We start from the raw sequence: 15,290 nt of genomic DNA, 5'->3' as shown, positions 1-15,290 counted from the left end.
GAAATCCCAAATGCAACAGGTCTACCACCACCACACACCGCCATTTCCAGCCACTGTCCACTCTGTACTGTTGCGGCGGAGAAATGCAATCCGTCGTGTAGAAGCGATGAAGGGTGGTAAGCAGCGCCACCACTGAAACCTCTTCCGTTTGTGTGTGTGTACTTACGATTCGCCTATGAATAATGTTCAAGCAGCGTTACCTATGGTGATATTATGTAACAGCTGGTAAACGTGGGCCGTGTCTTTTCTTTATATTCGTTGCGTGGTGATTTTTCGCTCTTAACATGCTCAGTTGCCCTCCACATGAAATTACGGACGGTTTTCCGTATTTCAAAAACGGAGCTCACGTCCGTTTTTTTACGTAGAATTCCGCCGTTTTTTATGAAACTGCACGGTCTACGTAATTTTTACGGCAGGTTTGACCGTAAAATTACGGAAATTTTTTACAGTGTAGCTCGCCAGCCGCCTATCCGGTGCCGACAGCCCTTGCGATGCGGCCGCAGCTCTTAATAAAGCGTCTAGATTGAGCAGCACAATCAATGTCTGAACATCTAATGTTGCTCGTAAGTGAGAATACGATTAGTTCTTCCGACGCCGTTGGAAGCGATGAGCCAACACGCCAACCAGGTGAGCCGCTATGTATAGACCATTGTTGCGCGTCCGCACTGACCGCTTCCGAGTGAGTAGAAATCACGCCAACGATTTACTATTTCGCACAACGTTTTATAGCACGTACACTTCCGAGGTCACTTTATTCTATAAGTTATTTCGTGTCAGAAACAAATTGTAGCCAATTTATGTGCCGCCTTCAGCGGCGAAAGAGGCCAGCATTTCGACCAGGGAGAAGAAAAGGAAAACACCGGCGTGAACGGGGCGGTATGGCGCTCGTTCTCCTGCCCTGCCCCGCTGGGTGTACCACGTGGCCATGACGTTCACGCTACCGGCGCTGTCATTGGCTGCGCTCGTCCGACCGACGCGGCGGTCGCACGACGATACTCAGCAAATTGGTCGCATGCGCGGCGTGCGACTCGGCGCCGCATGCGGGGGATTCTGTTGAGTGCGGCTGCCGATGCGAATGGTTGTACGACGGATCGCACCAAAAATCGCACCATGTGCCTCGGGCTTAATTAGCCGACATCGTCGGCTCCATTCGCGTGCTTTCACTTTATGCGGAACATCGTGGCGACGGCGACGGCAAAATGAATCTGGGCTGTCTTATAATTGCTAACGCAATAAAACTCATTAGTCACCATGTTTTTATTGAAACTTTCTTTTTGGATGTCATTTTTACACGTCATGAGGCAGTCAAAACATACTTGTAAGCTAGCCTCACTAAAAAGAACAGGCAGGCTTCCTCTATAAAGGAAGAAACCGTGATGTATACTAGGTTCGACAATAGTTAGGGTAAGTTTCCTAACGTTGCAAAAGCCTCCCAAAAAATTTCACCAGCGTCTCTTTTTTTTTGACATTCGCATTATGAGCTGGCCAGGGGTCATTTTGTAGCCTCGGGTCACAATATGTATTTTACATACGAATTTATCGTACAAAAGAACATCACAGAGCAGATACGCTTGGCGTATTCAAATACAAACGCTGATCGCGCTATCTGCACCTTTCAACCGACCTCGGTGGTGTTTCGACCTAAAATAGATAGTGCCAGTGGGACCGTATATATTCTACGCAATTAAACAAGAAATCTTCACAGCATGCTTGTGTGGTTTCCTTTCCTTAGCACACAACCCTGTTAATATTGTAATGTCGCACCGGTGGAACTTGGAAGGGAAAGAAGAAGCAGCGCGAGGTTTTTGGGATGATCGGCTGTTTCGGACCGACCCATCTCTTTTCTACCATTTTCACTGTAAATAAATCAATTCTACATCCGTAACAATATAATGCCTCATAATAATTTATGCCTTTGAATTAGAGATTAGCGAATCGAATACTTTTGGATGGATTTTTCACATTTTGGGTTAGATAACTGGTCAACCAAAAGTTTATCCAGTGTGGCTCAATTGACGTTGTCTTAACTGGAGTTAGTCAACGCTTTCCCAACTTTAGTCAATTAAATCTCTACCGAGAGTACTTATGTGAAATTCATCATGAATTAATTTTTAAACTCAAAATTAACTGAATACACCGTGAATTGATACTGAAAAGTACAGTTTTGCAAGGATTATACAGCCGTTTCTTATCCGCTGTTTCCGAATGGGCCGAAAGAAGTTTTCGTCTCGCTGCTTTTCAAACTTTCGAAACTGTGGGGCACGTTATGTGTAATGTAACGTTCTTTGAACAATTACGATTTATGAAAATAATTACTGAACCGTGCTTTTCACCCCATGTTCGTGCATTGTACGTAGTAATTTCGAAGTTTCTTTATTACAGCCAGGCCATATATATATATAGGGCCATATATATTAAGGGATACGGACTGGATTCCAAGGGAAGGGAAGCGTAGCAGGGGGCGGGAGAAAGTTAAGTGGGCGGATGAGGTTAAGAAGTTTGCAGGGACAACATGGCCACAGTTAGTACATGACCGGGGTAGTGGGAGAAGTATGGGAGAGGCCTTTGCCCTTCAGTGGGCGTAACCAGGCTGCTGCTGATGATGATGATGAAGTGCATTCTTATAATTTCCAGATTTGTTTGTTGTCGTACCTTTACGAACGCCACAAACCTGCATTTGCTCTCGTTTTCCTATTTATCATATCCTTAAAGCGCCTGATTTGAGGCCAAACCCGAAAGGCGCGTGAGCTGTCGGCCGCGATTTCGCTTTGCCGATATAAGCAAACCGCAACGTGTTTTCTAGACGCGCGTGAGACCGCAGCCGCGAGCGAAACGAGGCGGAACGGAGATGTCAAGTGAGCCCACTGTCCCCGCCGGTCAGGCACAAGCGAAAGACAAGAGCAGTCAAATCGAGCTGCGCTACAGCTATCGTAAGCCGCCGCAAACATGTCAAGATAACAGAGCAGAACACTTCGTGGCGCTGGTGTCAGCCTAAGCCGGTCTACGCCACGCTGCGCAGCGTTCGTGTTAAGCGTGCTGATGGCTGTACACATTGTCACATACTGAGCGACCCAAGTTGGTCCGACGGTTGGTTTGGAACGCTGTTCCCTCAGCAGAGGAGTCCCATGCGCTACCCATTTGATCTCGGACTACCCAGTGATACAGGTAGATGTGGCAAATCGGTTAGATAGAAACGTACAAACACAGATACAAAGATACGTACGAGCATGGACAGTTGGCCCAGGGAATGTGCGTAAATTACCCAAAGAGTGCCAACATATTAAAAACGCCCGTGCACCATGCAATGGGTGCACGTTAGTTGTTAGATAACCCTAGTTGTACAAAATTATTCGAGGCCTCCCTTTTCGCGTGCCCGATGATCAAGGGGCATAAATTTGGAATGTAAGATGCAAAATTTAATCTATATTTCACTAACAATATATTTTTTTTTCATTTTTAGTGGTCTGACGGTATCAATTCGTTCGCAGGCACAATTTACAATATTGACGTGGCCCGAAGAGAACGACAATGACGACGATCAGCGGCTCGCGCCCCTTGTAAAGATTAATTATTGATCTCCTTTGTGTTATGTCGCTGTGCCACATTTCATTTCATAGCAGGTGTTCGTGTTCTTTTGTCCTCATTCTGGCACTCCTGTCTTTCTGTGCCAACATAACGAAAAAGAAGAATGACCAATGATAAAGCTTGCCCTTTCACGTCTGCGAGGTCATTCAAATCTTGTTCTTCAGTTTGTCCTGTGACCTGTCCATTAGGAATTACTTTAATTCACTTATAAGCAGTCTATTTTTATTTATTTGTTTCGACGTTCCCTTAGTTGTTCTGGTAACGCCACGTAGTTTTCTGGCTTTACTTCGCAGCGGGTTTGCGCCACTTTCGAATGATATATCATCATCAACATCTGTCGCGCTTCGCGCATAATGAGGTCTCGTGCACCCGTTACTTGCTCGCTCTGATTCAATCTAGGCTTCCCTGTCTTCGACGTTGCTTGGCCGCGTCTTCCTATCGGGCTGTGCAGTGGGCGTGCTTGCCTTCTGTCGCAGACACAGGGTGATCGCTCGTGTCCCCAGTGTGAATCGGCACACTGCCTTCCCCCCGCGGGCGTACGCGGACGCATCCAGTGTCCCCTTCTCGGGAACCCTTCTTTGCTCGTTGAGAGCTCTGCGACGACTCGGATAACTTCCACCTGCTGGAGCGGACGGTCCCGCCTGTACTCCCAGCTCTCGTCAACATGACCGGTAAGTCGCCGAAGGACATTGCCCACCGCGTTTGTTCGGGCGGTCTCTCCGCAGTAAGTACAGCCCGGTGAGAGAACCTCAGCGAGGCGGCCGCCCAGTGCAGGCCGTTATACACTGATGGCGTGGCAAGGGGAGCGAGGGTTCGCGATTGTCTGTCAGTCATTTCCAGCAGTGAACTATATGCACGTTTACCAAGATCCAGTATCACTGTGGCAGCCCGGGTCTGCCACAGTGATAATGGGCAGACGAGCGCAACATGGACAGGAGCGCGCGTGGCCGGCACTCTAACGAGCATTAGCTTACCGGTCCGTTTAAAGGGAGGAGAGTACCGTGTATATATATATATATATATATATATATATATATATATATATATATATATATATATATATATATATATATATATATATATATATATATATATATAAGCAGAATGCCAGTACTGAAGTGTGCGGACGAAACGTAAAGGATAGCGAATCCATCTTTATTGTAAACTGTGCCTTTCCTTTCATACCTTCCCCGCCACCATGTTTAAAGGGACGCTAAAGAGAGAGAGAGAGAGAGAAACAATGGTTTCACCCGCATTTGTGAATTACCTGTCTACAATACCCTAAAAACCACGCTTCCGATGCGAAGAGGCTTTGCAAGCCTGAAATACCGCGGAAATTAGCAGTTTCGCCCGAAAACACTGAGAGAAATAGCATTGTTTAGCGTTCCGCCTAACCTCTTCGGAAGGTGTTAGTTCTAATTCTACGCGGACGCGCCAAGAGATTTATCGGCACTCTTAAATGCCATACGGCTTGAATACGCCATGTAAGGCCAGTAACGGCGTCGCACAGGTGCTGCTATAGGCGGCGCATTAGCAGCGGTGTCGGCGAAATTGCATGAATTTCAGATTGTGAGCAATAATACTGTTTCTCAGTTTCAAGTAGTCCGAGAAGATTTAGGATAAGAGGCGTGCGCGACGAAATGAAATCTTTCACGGTCCCTTGTTCGCGCGCCAGAAAAAAAAAATTATGAGGAATAAGTCATGAAAGTTACGACTGGTTTTCGCAACTTTGTCTGTTGAATGGTAGAGCATCTACTTTGCATATGTGGCGTTGGTAAACACGTGGAAGGCATATACGTAAACGTGCATACGGAACATGACACCGACTTAGTGAACTACGTTTTCATGCACAATACTAACATGGTCAACGTTTACCGTGAGAGGCTTGGCAATTAAGCCGACAAAAAGTGCAACAAAGGTATGCGGGCGGCAATATCACCTTGAAGTTCCCACACCAGCAAGCCGCGATGTCATGTATTTGGACTGCTGGTGCCTAGTTTTTTGTTGTTGTTGGTAAGTATCTGCCACAATGTATTGAAAATATGCGAGTGACTGAACTCCACAAGTCTGGTGGGCAGTCACTGCGCTTACAACGACCGTGACGTCACAATGATGTACCAACGCTGAGGTTTCTGCGCGAGATTAAAAAACAAAAAGGAAATAGAACCTTTATCTTTATTTGGTCTTCTGATATTTAGTCCGGCGATGAAACTTCGTAAAATGGCTTTTTGAAAGGATACCCTATCACTTGAAACTGTTTAATTTCTTCTCTTTAGTGTCTTTTTAAGCATCCCGCAAGAAATCACCGAGACGCCATAGATTTCGAAGGCGTCCGTTAAGGCTTAATTGTTTATCGCTAAAAAATGGACTACATTGCATTCTAAATGGAGTAGAATATTGAACTTCGCAAGCTTCACGAACCTTCACATAGCAAGCAATGGATAAGTGCGAAAAAAAGAAACTGTTTTAAAAGTTCCAGTGTCAAATGACGTACCGATGCTAAAGCTTAGGCACAAATAGAAAGAAAGAAAGACCACTGAACGTTGGCATTCGTTTACACACCTAATAATCGGCCTAATATCAATGAATATAATTTTGAAAGAGTACTGTGTCAGTCCAAACGATATGCGGCTTTCTCTTTGGCATCCATTTACAGGCAGCGAACTAAGTGACGATCTCGAGGTGGCGTAATATTTCCCCCGGGTACCCGAGCTTACCGAATGGGCCGATGACGCATGTATATTTACATTTTTCGTTGAACGCATCCGGGGCGGTAACTGTGGGACGATCCCTTTCCCATATTGTTTCGCGTTCGCGAGATTTCGCGCGGCTAGCACCGCACGCTTCAGCTAGTTAGTTAGTTAAATATGATTTAATGGAGCAAAAGCGGCTAAGGCTATATGGTGCGTCGAACACGTGGTGTATTAAAATTCAGTTTAGGAAGAAAAAGCATGCGTTAATAATCTGTATTTGATGTAAAAAATTCAGTGTCGTCTAGAAATTTACGCCCGTCAGATAATGAGACTACGGCATCATCACCTAAAATTAAAGCAGGGTGTGAAGGTATGTGTAGTTGATGTAAGCTGCGCAAAAGGTTTCGTCTGTGTGTTTCAATGTGCGTACATATGCCAGTGATGTATGCATAACTGTTAGTGGTTCTTGGCGTTTCTCTCAGGTTGGTGAGTCTTCTTTCGTAAGTGAATAAATGTGTGTGAGGTGCGTGTGCCCAATGGGCGTAGTCGGCGTAGAACTACTTCAAATAACCACTGACGCTGTGGTGCCAAGATAGCGCTCTGGGCATGTGGCCAGGTACGCTGTCGCGAGCAGAAGCTGACACGTCCCGCTTGGTCACACGAAGGCTGGCGATAACGAAACTATGCCAGAAAATTTTAAAAATAATAAATAAATTGGCCGTCCTTCAGTCCCAAAATCGTGATACGATTCTAAGTCATGCCTTAGTGAGGCACTCCGGATTGATTTTTTTGGTCACTTTGGGTTCTGTAACGGGCACCCTATTCGTGGCACACGGCGGTTTTTTTTTTCTTTTTGCATTTCGCCCTCATTCAATTTCGGCTGCCGCGGCCGGGATCCGATACAGTCCGATACAACGCCCTCTGGTTTAGCAGCGCAAAGCCATACTGATTAGGACCACCAGGGTGATCACCATGAGTGATCACCAAAGTGATCACCATGAAAGTATCGTCTCTAGTTACTCCACACCAGCGTAGTGTCGTCCTGGGGTTGTTCTCACTGTTAGTCATAATTACTTGCTCAGGACTTGAGGAATAGTTATCACGCCATAGTATCGGACGTAACTTCCTGCCAGTTGCAGAACTTGGACGACCTAACCGTACTTGTGCTGCCTCAACAATATCGCTCTATTAGATTTAGAACGTTGTAGATGTTTTTTGAGCGTTAATAACTTAAATTTTTCTTCAACATAGCATATGGATGAAGCAGTGCCCAGGGACCAGGACAAAACGGAGAGACAAAAGCAAACACAACACTCGCTGCTTGTGTGCCTCCGTTTTGTCCTTGTGCCATCGTGAACCGCTTCACGCACACGGTGTGATGATTAGTCACCAACTCACCCAAGTGTCCACATTACTGTTTTTCTCTATTTCTTTCTCTTCTTCTTTCAGAGATCTTCGAAGTTTCCCAACGTAAGTTGCCTCGCACGTTACAAAAAAAAAAAAAACTACGCTGAATGTAAGTGTATAGTTCATTCTTCTAGCTCGGCTAGATATGGTGGCATCAGATGCGATTAAAGATAACAAGAACGAGTGGTATGGCGTACTCTCGTTCTCTGCCGACGGGGGGAGTAGAACAAGCGGGCGCGTAGCACTCGCCCTTCAGTGGTTATCGTGCCGAGACCTATAGGCGCCATTTTAGTCGGGGCATTGCAGCTAGACCGGGCTGATTTCCTTATGTAGCGCCAGCCGAATAACGACGACGGAAAGATTGAACTCGATTCAAGGAATGATCGGAAATTTCGCATGGCTGACCGATCAGTCGCCGAGCTCTGTCAATAAATCTGCGGTTTCGTTGAGAAAAGGCAGTCGATTTCCCCCGCGCATTCCACATGTCTTCGGTGTCTGCTTGCCTCACATGGTTGTAATTTGCTATGTTTCAGTGGAGCCAAGCGGAAGTAAGTATTCTTCCGTTATCGGTGAGGTTCGTTGTGTCTCTCGCACGTGTTCGGATAATTTTTCGATCGGCGTTTTGCAATTACTACCCCTGTCAGAAGGAACGTTGCGCCTAATAAATTATGCCACTATGTACTAGATGAAGTTTAGGATCATTCGCAGGGGCGTGCAAATAGTGATTTTTGAGACGGAATTGAATACGAATCAACTAACGCCAGAAGCGAATCGAATCGTATATCAAATAGCTTTCGAACACGCAACAGCTGTTATCACATTTGTGAAGCGTTGTTTGTTAAGAGCAGAAAAGGAGCATTAAGATGAGACAAGCAGTTTCTTCACATGCACAGAACTGTTCAGTCAGTGCGCATGACCGCTCTATATGCAGCCTGTAAATAATGACTAAGTGATCGACATATCCTGCTCTACTACGCAACTCCTCATGTTGTATGTCCATGCTGTGTCCGCGGGTCGTGAAAAGTTACCGATCTTTTGCTCCGATTTCATGTTCAGTTTGATGCGGTTGACACCTTGAGTTATTCGAAAAGTATTTGAAAATGTCCGCATTTACGAATAGTGACTATCCGATTCGAAGATGACCGAATCGAATAGCACACTATTCGATTCGTTGTTGGAAAGTTTCGAATATTTGTACTTCCCTGGTCCTTTCAGACTTACGGCAAGCGGAAACGTCCATCCGAAGAAATCAGGCTGTAACAACTTATCGCCGAAGTTGTAGTCATTTGCTCGCGGTGGAAATTCTAAGCGAGATTTTTGGCCTTTTAGAACTGTCGTGCTTCCAACGATCTGATTTCTGTGCATAGGGAACGGCCCGTTCATGACTCACCTGAAACTTGGTTGCATTTTTTTTCATCTCACAGTTGATGATAAGTAAGTACTCTTGAAGTGTAATATCTGTGAAAAATGTTTTTATGCGCGCAATTGCTCAAAGATGATGTTGCGAACCAATGGATGGACCTTACGAGAAAAATACGCGGAATACTCGAAACAATATGCACACTTAGAGATTGCTGTATTGCACATATGATGATATCGAATAGGACAGGAATGATGAAAAAAAAAAGTACTTTATATTTCCTCCGGTGAATTTATGACCGCCTGTACTCTGTAGCAAGCGAGCACCAACAAGCTAAGAAAAAAGAAACTGGTACGAGAGGTATCTCTTGGTATTCGGAAAATGTGCCAGCAAGCTTAATTTGGGAAGACAGGCAGATTAGGCAATGCAAAATAGCTGGTAAATTGGCCGTTTCCACAACTTCGGTTACAAACAAAAACTTGTGAAAAAAAAAAACCGACAGAAGCGTCTTGCTTAACGAGAGCGGGCCACCTCACGCCAGTTCATTTAAGTGGTCCATGTGTTATCGACCACAAGAGGGTATCCGAGGGCGTTGACCTCACCTAACTCCTTCTGTTAATTTTCTGTTACAACTTTTACAACAAACCCTCCGTGCACAGAGGTCTGCTTTCAATGGACGAAGTCGTCGATGAAGCGGGGATGATTTGGTTGGTGGTCAAAAATACTTTTCATTTCGGGGAGGTTACAGTCATTGCACATGCGAAAAAATATGTATAAGGTATGTGAAGTTTTGAAGCGACGATAACAAGAAAAATCCATGATCGTCTTGCCAAAAAATGTATTTCTTTCTAGCTGAGGTGCGTAAATTATTGAACACCCTTTCCTCCTTCCCGCCCTCTGTATAATAAACTACACTCTGCCTTTGATGGAGATAGGTCCTGCTGTAGAAACGTTGGCCAGTCTTTCTGAGGCATCTTATACCCCTGACACACGGGCATTCTTAAGTCCTTCAGGTAAGTGGACATCTACCGTAAAGGCGCGTATAGCAGTGACACACGACGAAGGAGTATCTCCCTTAAGGCAAAGTTACTTTTCGGGAAAGAATGTCGCGCATTTGCTTTTCGAGCGGAAAAGGAGTTAACTCTCGAAAAACAGCTAGCACAAACAACTCTTTAATAGAAGGGAACCTGCCACAAAACTACGATGCCCCATAAGTATTGCCTCGCGAGAATACTTTAATTTTTAGCGTTAATGCGATTTGTCGAACAGTGAAGATAAAAATTAAATTATGGGGTTTTACGTGCCAAAACCACTTTCTGATTATGAGGCACGCCGTAGTGGAGGACTCCGGAAATTTTGACCACCTGGGGTTCTTTAACGTGCACCTAAATCTAAGTACACGGGTGTTTTCGCATTTCGCCCCCATCGAAATGCGGCCGCCGTGGCCGGGATTCGATCCCGCGACCTCGCGCTCAGCAGCCTAAACAGTGAAGATACGCTCTTGCTATGTTCTCAAACGGTCGCATCACGTCGGTAGTGCCTAGTGCGGCCATTATGAACTCTGGCAGTGTCATTTCCTAATACGTCTTTGGTGTGTTGGCATCGTGAAACCACCGTTCGCTGCGCATGTAGGCCCACCTTCCGCGGTAGGCGGCTCGAGGGGACACCGCCGAAGCAGCCAACATGAAGCATGCTCATGATGAGCGGACGTTTGATGTTTTCCACTTTCGCCTTGCCTGCGTTTATCTCATCGTCAAGAGATCCGAGAGCGACAAGCGTCAGAGCGACCTCAACTCTTGCTTCATCGCTAGCGTTTCGCCGAAACATGATGCAAATGCGCAGTTCTGCAACGCGATCACAATTGCGAAAATAACGCATTGAGTAAAACGCGCTACGCCTGCACGCACGAAGGAAGAAACAGAAAGACGTGAAAAAGGACCACAGAAACGTGGCCAGCACCAGACTAGATCTATTATAGTACACTGTGGCATAGCGAAACACCGATGGTGCATAGTCGCTAGACTAACTTAAATTGCTGCTAAGAGCGCAAAAGCGCGAATCAAGTAAACTAATATGCGCATTATAAGCCGTCATCAACAACAAAAAAATGTTTTTGGTTTCTACAGTAGCTAAATGCAATCCAAATACGCAGCTTTTTAAAGATGTTTTCTCTCTTGCTGCTTTAACAACGAGCGCTTTTTTCTTGCGGCGTTTCATCTGAGGAACCACCTAAGGAAGTTAGTGCGGTGCCGTGTGCCATCGGCGGAACTCCTTTCTGCAAAGGGTCTTTCAGGGTAACAAAAGGGGTTTACTGCAAAAGACTTCAGTTTTGTGCGCGTGTCAGGGGTGTTATCCATGTTTATAAACTTTGCACCGCAGTGTGCGATGGCTTCTATGAGCGCCATTCATGATTTTGGATTTTCGGGTATAGTAGAATAATTTCGGCTGCGTGCAGGAAGGAACGTAAACTAGAATGGAGCGAAGCGTGGTAAAACTAACCGGCCACCAAAGTCGGCTCGGCACGGGACCATGTAGCGGTAGGTTCTAATGTGTCTCAGCATTTCTTAGCGCTACGCGCTCTTGAAGGAGATGGAGCGGTCGCGGCAGTAATGCACGGGCTGCCGTGCTCGCACGTGGCGAGGAAGAAAACGTGCGTTGCAAGAAACGACCCTATGCCACTAGTTCTTGCAGGCATTGCAATGACATCGCTAGATAGATCATATGCCCTGGCCTTGCCCCTCGTTACGAGGCACAGAAGAAATCAATGAAGACAAGTGGCTCTCCGCTATCAAGAGCCCTGATGCCGGGGTGCAACTATGGGCTGTCCAGAGGGCCCACGATGCGGCGGTCGGGCAAGGCCTGACTGTCCCAACGTGGGAGCGGCCCGCAGCGCGCTGAGTCGCGTACCTCAGGACCTTATTAAAGTTTCGCATCTATCCATCCAAGAAACGACCAATGTAGCAGAACCATGCAACCTGAAGGAAATGTGCTCAGAGCACTGAGCACGCGAACAAATGGGCAACAATTAAGGCTTATCGGCAAACAATCATATTTGGCTAAGTTTTTCTTTTCATTTTGTGAGGTTTCACAGGTGTAATACAGTATTGCCGGTAGATAACTGCTAGGTACTTTGCCAAATGCTTGTTAGGGACCCATGTACACATATGCAGCACGATAAAAGATACAGGGCACTGGCTCAAAAGGGAAAACCAAGGTGAACTTTTTCGCAAGAGAGACGCTATAAGGCCATCGCCTTCGGGCCAGACACACGCCAGCCCCAGCAATCCCGTCCTGCATGCCATAGTTCCTTTTCATCATTATGTGTTTGGGGCCATCTTATAGGCTCTCCTTTTTTTTGTGCCGACATTCCAAACAGAAGTGAAGGCACGCTCACGCACACGAATGATGAAAGTTGTGCGGACCAATTAATCTGTGAAGAAAACCCCGGATTTCCTGGGTGCGCTTGCATGTACCGTATAGACTCGTGTAAGCGCCGCACCTTTCTTGTACAATTTTGACGAGGTGCGGCCCTTAAACGGGACCGAACCTTTTGGTCAAAATGGTGCCGGAGCCGGCGATTCGACCACACCGCAGATCTTGCGCACAACCTGACTCTCGTCATACAGTAGCGACGCCCAGAAGTACGCCTAGTACGAAAATTTGTCGATGCACGCGCGCGCGACATGAGGATATCGAACGCCATTGTTTCTCCGTTGCAAACTTTTTTACTCCACAGTTCGGGCTGCCAAGTTGGGGGTGTGGTCCCTTACAGGAGTCCATATGGTAACACGAAACTCTAGATTGGAGTTCGGACTTGCCGGGGAAACATCATAGTGCGTTGTACACTCTGTTTCATGCGCTCACTCTCAGTAACCATGCAATAATTATTTTTTAAAGAAAAGATGATCAGTTATATATTTGACCACGGGTGCACCATCCGTACAGTAAATCAGCTCCAAGAGTCAATTCGATGCGCGGTCACGCGCAGGGGCACGACCTTTGGTGCGCAATCGGCGAGTGGCAGTGGGGGCAGCTGGCTCATCGCCATCTTTTGCCTGTTCCTTCTGCTCGTGCTGGTTTCCGCCTCCATCTTTATTTTCTCAAGCGACGTCGGATCAGGTGAGTGTGTGGCCCATCAGCAGAAGCAGAACACTGTTGCCAAAGATTTCTCGCGAATATCGTTGCGGACGTCTCGAAAAAATTGACACGTAGAGCGATAGGCAAGGAGTGTAGTCAGACATTGTCGAGGTGGTCAAAGCTACCAAGAAAAGCTAGAAAAGTGGAATGCATTCGGGAAATGTACGCGAGACGCGCGCGCACACGCATTCGCTGCGGATTCGTTGGCGTTCCTGAATGTTGCTAAAGAAGTGCCCGCGTAAATTCACCCATACGTAACATTTGTTAGCTCTGGTCAAGGCGAAGAGGAATTTGGCGAAGAGAAACTACGGCTCGTGCAGTAACAAATACAAGAAATTAGACGAGCGATGAAGGAACAGGGTGAGGGCATGGAAGTGAGAAGGGTTCGAAAATGTGTCGATGTGTTGTGCCTTGTTGAAGGCAAATACACAGTGGTCCGCATAAAAGCATCAGTGCTTTCGCGGACTACAGGTTACTATTTGTGGTGCATACAAGAAATTTAATTTGCTATTGTACATTTATTTTCTCCCTTCCTATTGTTCCTCTGTTCTTAGAGCACAAGACAGTGCGATTTGGGCCAGAGCACTGCCCAGCCCCGCTCAAAAGCTTCATTGCTTTGGCGGGCTGAGAAACAATATTTGACTGTATGTTTTATGTCCTAATAAAGAAAGAAAGAAAGAAAAAAAATTGCCAAGAACTTGCTGGACGCGGTTCGCGACACGACTAATCGCACGTTGGGTCGGGGGGTTTTAATGCGTCGGCATTGTTAGGGTGCCTCACGCACTTTCTGGGGCGTATATATGGTCCCACGTTTGTACCCATGTATCATATCTATGTTTGAAGCTAACCTTTCACCGCCTATCTGGGTCATGCTCGAATGGTTAGCCCATCGGGCTACAGTCACCTGACGATGACTGTCCCCATTATTATGTTTGCCATTGAATCAATATAGCATTAAATCAATTGTGGTGCATCCTGCTATTGCGTCGGGTTGCTGTTGAGGTATCCTTGTGACCTGGGCTCGATTCCGCTCGGCATCGGATAAATTCTAGGGATATTTCTCGTCATTGTAGAGTGGCACATTCTCACTGGCACCTTCCCAATGGCACACTCCCAGCGGCGCATTCCCATTTTCACATGTCTACTTATCCAAGTAGGCATCAAAGAGGTTGATTGGAGACCAGCACAGACCGAGCTACACACAGTGCTCCAAGTCGACTTCTAGCAGTTTCTTCCAGCAGCGATGCTTACCCAGTCCCGCGTCTACAGCGACCCATGTCGGCGTGAAAGAGAGAGAGAATTTATTTGAAAGAAGGCAGAGAGGTGGGCCTGAACGCATAGTCTGCTACTCTGCACAGGGGGAGGGGGAATGGGGACATAAAGGCGTGATGAGGGATGACGATGACATAGAAAGAGGGACGCTCAACGGCGAAAACAAGTTCGAAACTCTGATTCAAGGTTGCCACATCTTCAGTGACGCGTGTTGGTTCGGTCGCTGGCTTCGAATCTTGTTACCTCAGAAAAGCAGCCAGATGCGCCATGTGTTCGATCACAGACTACCCAGTTGACCCAGGTGGGTCGGGAAACGGCTGTATACAAAAATACAAACATAGACACATAAATAGATAGACCCAGGAAAGTGCTTGAAGTACCAAAAGAAGGCTAACGCATTAAAAAATGAACTCGAGACTCGGGCAGTCTCGTCAGTGCCACAACTCAATTTAAGGTGAAGCCGTTCCGTTACATTCGAACAGTTGCATCAGAAACTGGCGATTGGCTTTAGTGAAAATGGACTTCGAAGTTGTTCCCGGTTATGACTAGTGACCTACTTATGGCAGCATTAAACGCAGTGTCACATACCGTTATCACAACACATTAGATAAACATGCATGCAACGTTTGTTTAAAGTCGTAAGTAATGTCAATTCACGAACGTTAAGCTTTGCATCCATAATAGACATAACGCGCCCCTCATTTGCACAAAATAAGTCGGTGTCGCTCCCAATTCCCTCACAACACCGAGGCAACCTAGGAGGCGCCTAGTATTACGCATGAAGGCGAAAAAGAAGTATTCAGTGTTATCTACCATGCTCATAATTAAGCCAGAAA

General features: G+C 46.3%; 1 protein-coding gene across 2 annotated transcripts in view; it reads left to right on the top strand.

The window, feature by feature from the left end:
• The window catches only part of LOC139048854 (uncharacterized), an 82,019-nt gene that overhangs the window by 23,409 nt on the left and 43,320 nt on the right, over nt 1-15,290 (top strand). Inside the window, exons 2-4 of one of the 2 annotated variants that reach the window (XM_070523729.1) lie at nt 4,062-4,256; nt 7,728-7,748; nt 13,034-13,164. In XM_070523729.1, coding sequence (XP_070379830.1) covers nt 4,250-4,256; nt 7,728-7,748; nt 13,034-13,164 — 159 coding nt within the window. In that variant the 5' untranslated portion in view covers nt 4,062-4,249. Of the gene's footprint in view, nt 1-3,932; nt 4,257-7,727; nt 7,749-13,033; nt 13,165-15,290 lie in introns of those variants that run through there. The other variant, XM_070523728.1, reaches the window with a different exon arrangement.

This window comes from Dermacentor albipictus, chromosome 8 (assembly GCF_038994185.2).
Source record: "Dermacentor albipictus isolate Rhodes 1998 colony chromosome 8, USDA_Dalb.pri_finalv2, whole genome shotgun sequence".
In the NCBI taxonomy this organism is placed as follows: domain Eukaryota; kingdom Metazoa; phylum Arthropoda; class Arachnida; order Ixodida; family Ixodidae; genus Dermacentor; species Dermacentor albipictus.
The sequence above is the reverse complement of the archived record's forward strand: the minus strand, read 5'-3'. Positions and strand labels throughout refer to the sequence as shown.